General features: G+C 42.0%; 1 protein-coding gene across 1 annotated transcript; it reads right to left on the bottom strand.

Moving 5' to 3' along the window:
* Positions 1 to 2,421: 2,421 nt before the first annotated feature.
* On the bottom strand, positions 2,422 to 8,405 carry LOC118429147 (sodium-dependent phosphate transport protein 2B-like). The gene is made up of 6 exons (XM_035839566.1): positions 8,238 to 8,405; positions 7,995 to 8,127; positions 5,854 to 6,126; positions 5,123 to 5,430; positions 3,988 to 4,204; positions 2,422 to 3,661 (listed from the first exon to the last, which is right to left on the bottom strand). The coding sequence occupies exons 1-6, from the start codon at positions 8,364 to 8,366 to the stop codon at positions 2,769 to 2,771; spliced, it is 1,953 nt and encodes a 650-aa protein (XP_035695459.1). The 5' UTR covers positions 8,367 to 8,405; the 3' UTR covers positions 2,422 to 2,768.
* Positions 8,406 to 8,720: the final 315 nt, after the last annotated feature.

Genomic DNA, 8,720 nt, shown 5'->3' with positions numbered 1-8,720 from the left:
AGTGGTGGGGCCAAAATAATTAATTTTTGTGGATCAGATTCTAATGAGCTACCAAAATTTGCTCTGAGATTTGGAGAGAAAAAATCCTTTGAACAAGAAGGGACCCAAATTTTGCATTGATTGCAATGGACATTGGTTAAAAGAGTGCAGCTCACTGAATAAAAAAATTCATTGAAATGCCAAAATAAAATTAAAAGGCATTTCTTTCAAAACTAGTATCCCTTGTATCAATTTAAGTATAACAAACGATAAAAAACACAAGCATTTATGAGGAAAAAATCTTACTTTTTATAGGGCCATGTTGATTTGATCATTTGGATTAATCTCCAAGCAGATCTTACGGCGCCATAAGATAGTATCAAAGCTGGCCAAGGAGTGTAGCCGGCCAAGGGAGTCAAACGGGCACATGAAGTTTGATACTATACATTACGCACCGTGGATCTGGTTCGAGATTACATTTGGATAACATCTGCACATGCATCAATTTTTTTAATCATTTCCACACAAAAAAGTTTTCGACCATACTGTCAAACATGACAGCTGCAAAATGAGCAAATATATGCTGTAATATGCAAAAAAAAAATCAAAAACTGGCTACTTATCAATCAGAATACCAATGTCATAAGATATACCAAGGAGGTTGATGCATCAACCATCTGAAAATATTAACAGTACAGATGTGGAATTCTTTAACCAGTGAAGCAGTGAGTGCCGATAGTGTGAAGTTGTGAACACATTTAACACAAGACTGGATAAATACTGGGAGCAAAGGAGATACCCGGAATGAAAGGAGGTTGTTTCAACAGGCGGTATGCCTTCTCAAGGTATTAAAAAACCAAGTGATGGAATTTTTGCGGTTTTGTGGCAGGAGCTTCAAATTACATGTTCTGTCTTGACTCTTGAGCTAAAAGTTTTACAAAGGGAAGTCAGATATAGACTAAACAATGGTACATAAATATTATGCTTTCAAAGTGCATCAAGGCCATATTCTAAACCCTGAGTACATGTATTTGCTTATCTTCCAACAGCAGTATTGCAATTACACGCAGATGTGGGCGAACGGTCTCTGGGTCGAGCTTGAAGAATGATGGGCTCTTGTTTCAGGTCTACAAGCCTGAATAGTTTTGGTGACTGTCATGCTAAAGCAAACTGCTTGGTGGAGCTTCAGTACTGCAACAGTTTAAACAATATCTTAGGCACACCAAACTATGCTGGCTGTAAAATATGTAATAGTAGAAGCAATAAGGATCTCCTTGGTACAAATAAGCTGCTAGTATAAAAGATAAGCTTCCAGTTTTGTCAGGATGAAACTTCAGGCTCACTCTCTCATGCAGTCTTGGTTAACCACTCAACCAAATTCTATCTATGCTGGAAGGAAGGCCTGGTTGTGGCACTGGACAAACATATTTCTTTGAATAATGCTCCAGTTTATGTGTGCTGTACCATTTTACGTTGATTCGACAGCGGCCACTTCTGTAAAAACTCAAGCTTTGAATATACTTTCCATTAGTTGCCTAACTTCTTTTTCTGCTTTCTATACATTACTATTAGATTTGCAGCTGTATGCATATTGCATTTCATCATCATCGGTCAACGTGATCACTCATATTTACACACGACAGGGTTATACCGGCCCTTATGGGGTGACATACCCTTTCGTTGGCTAATTACAAGACGGGGTAAATAAAATCTATCTTATAACATGCCTTCATACATACACTGTACACATTAAAACGAAACTCAGCCATATATCATGTTTCATTTTTGTATTCTTTTTTTTCTCCTTTTAAATAACATAAAACATTTCTTCATTGTTCCCTGATGTCAACATCAATACAGCACTTGAATACAAATAAATAATCTGTTTCAGTTTTAAAAACTTTTTGGTAGACAACAAAAAATGATATGTGCATTCTTCAAAAAGCTCAGATATGATCTCTTGAACACATAACAGCCAGTTTAAGTACAAGCAAGTTCTTGTAATTTGTATACCATTATACCACACAAGTGATGTATATGGTAAGTACACAATGTGTTCCCTGATACTAGTGCTAGCTTCTGATCTGACTTTGCAATAAGGTATAGGAATATGTTCCCTTATTGTGGAGAAGTGTGATACTCTGGAGTTACATACCGGTATTTGCTGTAAAGGAAGAGTTTGATCCTGAGGGTAGGACGGAATTCAAAACAGTTTTGTACTTTGTATTACAGAATAATTTACCCTGCTGAACAATTTCCTATGTCTGGGACAATTTGATTGACTTTTAAAGAGGAAAATGATTTAGATGTGTAACTTTTGGATTCAATGTTTTCCTATTCTTGGGTATAATGGACACAGCAAATCGACAGTGCAATGTTCGCAACTTCCAGACATGTCTAATCCATCATACATTATATATACATTACATATAGTGCTTGTGGAACTTGTGTCAAGCAGAGAAAAGTACAATAGGCACTTCAACACAAATTCTGTACTGTACAAAACTTTGGCAACACTGACTAGGCAAGCAAACTATGCCACACAAATAACTGTACTGCTACAGTTCCCTTACAATCTGTACAAGCGTGGCAGGTTTCTGTTTGGTCACTTGGTCACTTGGCTGCCTGGCAGCTGGTATAACTAAGACCCAAAAAGGGCATTGCATTATCAAGTTGCAAAACACTGCAACCAAAACTTACAATAAATTAACAATCATCTATCTTTACAGTTCATCAAAGGCATATTTACAAAACTTGAGTACATTGTTACATAGCAGTCAGAGCTTGTGCTACAACACTGTTTCTTTGGACTGCAAGAATTTTGACACATCTACTTCGACAGGGTAGTACAAAACCTGCTGTTGTTTGCTACTCTTTTTACAGCAGCGGAAGACAGCTATCATTTTTGTAATCAAGCTGTCCAGAGGTTGTAGGGAGCGCATCCACAGAGGAAGCCACTCCCAGTTTTTCAACTTGGCTGGCAGAACATTTGGATACTTGTGCTGCAGTAGGTTAATGACAACAATTACAACGATCAGAAAAGCCAGAGGGCCACCTATTGCAGCCAGGTACTGCCAGCCAGCCACAGACAAGCCAAACACAAAAGCAGGGAAAACAAAGAACATGAGAATAAGGTACATGACAGCAAACCAACGATAGTCGGCTGTGGTGTTACCCAGCCATTTCGCCATCCCGATGGGGAAACGCAGGAAGGGAATGGGGTAGAAGACTGCGATACCACTCAGGTTAAAGAACAAGTGGCAGATGGCGATCTGCAGGCCCTTCTCGAGCTTGGCGCCCGAGTTGGCGAAGGCAGCCAGCAGGCCGGTGGTGGTGGTGCCGATGTTGGAGCCCAGGGTGAGGGGGTACATGCGCTCGATGCTGATGACACCGATGCCGACCAGCGGAGTCATGGTGGAGGTGAAGATGGAGCTACTCTGCACCAGGATGGTCAGGCCGGCCCCGACGAGGATGGCCAGGTAGCCCGCCAGGAAGGACAGCTTCCCGGGGAACTCGGCGTTGATGGTCTTCTTCACGATCTTGGCGACGCGCCCGCGCAGCATGGAGTTGAGGATCTTGACGATGGTGACCAGGCAGACGCAGAGCATGATGAGGGCCACCACCAGGAGGATGACACCCACTGCGGTGTCGTTCAGACCTGTGTCTTGGAACAGGAAGGAACCTGTGGAGCAAGAAGAAGCACAGTAAGGTACAGTTGATGTGAGGCATTGGCTACGCTTAACGTTACCACAGTAATAACATAACATCCATCTCTCAACACAAGATTAAGTCATATTAATTGCATCAAAGACTGCCCTCCTATCCTTTGTTCCCATGAGACAGTAACTTCTATTTTTGATATTATCCATCTTTCACAATACAGGATTAAGTCATATTAAGGTTTAATTGCATCTAAGACTGCCCTCCCATCCTTTGTTCCCATGAGACAGTAACTTCTGTTCATCCTGACAAAACATTGGTAAGTTGCAAAAGCTTTACAACACTTACATTTCTTGATGTTCACAGTGACTTCCTCCTCGATCTCCCGAGTCACGTTCATCTCCCGCGTGATGTTGACGCCGTTCTCCAGGACGGTGACGTTCATCATCTGCGTGACGTTCTTGGTGACCATGTGGTGCTCCTTCTCGCACCACTCCTTGATCAGGCTCTTCCCGTAGGCCTCCTCGTCGCCTGTCGCAATCTTGGAGATCACCTTCTTGTCAATCTGTGGTAGAACAAGGATGGGGGGAACACAAAGGAAAGACTCATAAGTACTCGTATAACCAAGAATTGTAACAAGTTAGCCCTAGGCTAGCAACATGTTTAGTCAGTACCAACAAAACTGTAATCACAACAGTCTTAAACAAACTTACAAGAGCCCCCAGTTAACACTCTCCCAGGGACACAGCAAACAGAGTAAGTACATTGTACTCTGGTACTTACACACAACTCTCAGCACCCACTCCTGGCCACATATTGGTGCTGTTACATCACTGATCTAACCCTTTCCAAGCACCTTCATATCTGACCATGGAAAGGAGGCAGGTGCTACGGCAAACCTACACATTGCCATCTCTCGCTGCTATGATGGCAATACATTCGGCACTCCACAAAATGAATGGTCATGTTGCAATAATAATTTACACTACTAAATGGAGTGCAAAGATATTTCCAGGAGCAAACACTTCTAATCCTTACGTCCTAAATCATGTTGATACTAGCTATATAATTGAATTAAGAGTAGAAATTCACGAGTCTATTTGTACCTTAAGATAAACACAATGTCTTTTATCGGACTTAACTAATATTAATCCTTAGATACACAATGTTTGTACACACTTGTGACTATACAATGTAATCAAAACTATTATAAATTTGACCCCTTACCAGAGGCAAATCATTGAGTAAAGGGCATGTTAACAGCTAATGATATGAATCAACACATTCTTGCTCTGAAGGGGCAGTTGTTGACAATGCATGGAGCTAAAAAAAAACACATCAGTATATAATATAGCACTGTGAACAACTGCCCATTCCACAGCAAGAATTGTGTATACTTGTCAAATGATCGTTTTTCACAGAAGTAGACCCAAGTTTAGGAACATGACACCTACCTTCAAGACTAACAAGGGAATGTGATTACCTGAATCACAAGTTTGGTGAAGGGCTTGGTGAGGACTTTGAGGAACTCTTGCTTCATGTCTTTGGTCTCGAGGTTGAAGCTCCTCACGATGTAGCCAGAAAGGTGGAACAGGTAACCGGTGGCAACCTCGATGGGGAGGAAGACCAGGACGGTGAGCCAGTTGAACATGTCGTGGACGGTCGCGCCTCCAAAGGCACGGCGGAACTCGTTGCGCTCGGAAGCCTGGGCCAGGGAGACGATGGTGTTGGTGACGGATGTCCCGATGTTGGCTCCCATGATGATGGGAATGGCAGGCCTGACGTCAAGGACTGTAGAACACAAAACATTCATGTTCAAACTTCAGGAAATTCTTGTACAAACTTAACAAAGATATTTCATTAGTCTACTTAATACTGCCATTATACATGGATTTATCATAAGGCTACGTTAGATAGCAGTGATTTTAAATGAGCCGTAGATTCCTGCTTGTAAATCAAGAAACAAATGCATCTAACGGTACCATAATTTTTAACGGGTTTTGACACAATTCATGTTCATAATTCCACAAATTAATTGTAAATCATCCTTGTCAAAAGATCTTTCTTTACTTATCATTATCATTATACATAGATATTATCATAAGGCTACGTTACACAGCAGTGATTTTAAATGATGAGCCCTGGATCCCTGCTTGAAAACCAGAAACAATTGCATCTAACGGTTCCAGCATTAACAGGTTTTGACAGACTTACGTCCAGAGGCGACCATGGTGACAGCGATGGAGGTGGAAGTGCTGGAGCTCTGCACCAGGACGGTTGCCAGGACACCGATCATCAGCCCAGCGATGGGGTTCTGCAGCAGGACGCTGTCCGAGAAGGCCTGTCCGGCAGCCTTCCCGCCGAGCAAGCGGAAAGCAGAGCTCAGGAAGTCCAGGGAGCAGATGAACAGGTACATGGTCAGGACCAGGAGGGCGATCTTGATGACATTCACCACCACACGTTTTACCTTCCCAAAGGTGTTGAGGTCTGGAAAAAACAAAGACCCACATTGAGAAACCGGAAAGAGGGCTTAGGTTTGGCATCATGGAATCAATTTAACTTTCTAATCGTGTTAAGTGTTATCATAATCACAGATACATTTCCGATACCAATCAGTCAGCAAGTTCCACTAAGCTGCTTGAAGGTCAAGGCATGTTTACAGATTCAAAGTCCCTTTAAAACAAGTGAACTCCAAATCTTGGCAATCTGTCAAGCCTGACTAGGGTTCTGTTTGTTAAATGGCATATTGCCCATTGGTCTTTGAACCTGACTGTTAAAGGTATGGACTGCACGTGAAGCTTTATGTAACTACACATGACCAAGGGATGCAAACAATGTTTACACAGTGTGTTTTGTGCTTGAGCTCTCATGTCCTATTTGTCCTTGCCCTTGCTACACTTTACAAACAGCAGCGCATTGCCTAGTGGGAATGTATCATTGATCACTTAGGGGCCATTTTACCTGGCAGTGTTCTATCTAATAAAACTGGCAAATTGGAACAGACCATGTCATGTTTTTCATATAGGTGTGTGTGTAAAAACTGTAATACATTATGACACAAATTTCCAATAAAACCATCACAGATTCGTCATGGTAGGAAGTGCACTAGACGAAAAAACATCGGCAAAATGGTTAGTCTGACAAAGCATCCATTGAAAAATGGTTCACGCACGTGGTCCGGGCTTTACCACTAGCTAATTTGTACCATAAAGAAAGGTATTAATAGGTAAAAGCAACGTTTTAGCATTTTCTAAACGTTACAAACCATTAAGTCAATTTTTCCATTAAAAAAGTCCGTCAAAATGATGTTTTCGCGAGAAAAACGCGAGCGAACATCCTAACTGCTTACAGAAACGCACGGGAAGTGACACGCCTGGCCGCGTATATTGATAACCTGACGTCATTGATCAGCTGTGGGCGCACGGAGGAGCCAGACTCCCGCCACGTGAAGCACACATGATACCCTCCGCTTCGCACCATGAATAGCAATCAGCCGCCCTTTCTAACTGTTACCTAAAGCCCTAAATATAGCATTGTTAGAGTAAAATCGGTGTTATAATAGGACTGGACTTTTTTTACCGAGGTATTTATACGTGGGATGGATAAATATTTTGAATTCGTTGCGCAAAATAAGGGCGATCAGAGATTTGGGCGGATAGGTTGGGTTTTGTTCGACTTCAAGTGAAGTCCACTTGTGCTACAAATGTACGTACAGTGCGCTCTGCACTGAAATCTGAAAAAGAGTGGGAACATGGAAAATTTGCCGAAGGAATCACAAGATTTGCGATCTCTATACAAGATTGTTCACATCCTATATGTATTTCCAACCCGTCCGTCCACAAGGGAAGGGCGATTTGATTTTAGCACACCACTCATGAAAAATTTATGCTTGGCTGGCTCGGACTCCGCGATCGCGAGTCATACTTTGATGACATAAAACTGTTTTATATCTCTCTGACTCGTCACATTATCATTCATTGTGATTGAAGATTTGGAAACACAAACCATTTTAATATTTAACCGACAAAACAACGTGATACAGTGGACACGAATTTGTGAATTTTTCACTTCATAATTTTTGTCCACACTTGTATTTTGTAACGTTCTGTTGTTGAAACAACAAACGCCTTACTCCTTGTGAATTAACTATCGTTTAAAATTTCATACCATACCGGAGACATACGGCAAAAACAGAACGATTTACCATTTTAGCGCACGTGGCACGGCAAATTTTGAGCCAGGCCAACATCCGGAGAGAACAGACGACAGACAGACGACGGTTCTAAGGGCGGAAATCCCGATCCCGCCTTTTTCGTGTATTTCTATGAAAAAGGTTGAAGGAAAATTCTTCATACCTGCCCATTTCACATCTGTATCTTGCAGCTCTGGCAGTGCCCATGGATCGTCGATGGGTGTCTTTGTTATTGGATAATCGTTGTCAACTTGGAGGGTAATAGTTCCTTCAGGAACTGGCAGCAGACGGTTCCCCTATAAGGTTGACAAAGAACCGGTTAGTGAAAGCGGCAGAAAACGTGGAGAGGTCGACCGGCAAATTTCGACAGAAAAAAAATCGCTCGAAAACAAGGAAAGGCTCTTACCTCAAATTTGGATTTCTCGCTGTAAGGTGGCGGTGGGGTATCTGGCTTTATCAATCGTCTTGTAGACGAAGGAGACCCACTCGGGGTCGTAGCAGCTGAGGTAGCAGCGGACGATGTTGGTGAAGCCATTGCTGATTTTCTGTACTGACGAATTTTTGGGCGCTCCTAAAATTTGTCACTAAGCAGGCGACACACTACTAGAATGCAATATCATTACGCCCTGGACGAAATTCTGACATAAGATAGCCATTCGTACATGATAATTCCAATGCAAATATCCCATCAATATAAACAGTTGTATAACTCGTTCTATATTCCTTATAAAAATGACATAAATACATAAAAAATGTTTAAAAATTATGAGATATTCTATGAACTACTTCTGCTTCGCGTAGGCACTTTTCGCAGTGCTCCGCCGAACTGGGCCACTCCTCTCGGCGCCAAATTTGAGCCGACCAATCAGCACGCCAGCATTGAGAAAGG

Source organism: Branchiostoma floridae, chromosome 13 (genome assembly GCF_000003815.2).
Source record: "Branchiostoma floridae strain S238N-H82 chromosome 13, Bfl_VNyyK, whole genome shotgun sequence".
In the NCBI taxonomy this organism is placed as follows: Eukaryota; Metazoa; Chordata; class Leptocardii; order Amphioxiformes; family Branchiostomatidae; genus Branchiostoma; species Branchiostoma floridae.
The sequence above is the reverse complement of the archived record's forward strand: the minus strand, read 5'-3'. Positions and strand labels throughout refer to the sequence as shown.

Excerpts from the sequence above, each read along its gene's own strand:
- LOC118429147 (XM_035839566.1), bottom strand. The coding sequence starts at position 8,366 with ATGGCTTCACCAACATCGTCCGCTGCTACCTCAGCTGCTACGACCCCG. Across the intron at positions 8,128-8,237 it reads GCGAGAAATCCAAATTTGAG|GGGAACCGTCTGCTGCCAGT; the intron begins GTAAGAGCCTTT and ends TCAACCTTATAG. Across the intron at positions 6,127-7,994 it reads TACAGATGTGAAATGGGCAG|ACCTCAACACCTTTGGGAAG; the intron begins GTATGAAGAATT and ends TGTTTTTTCCAG.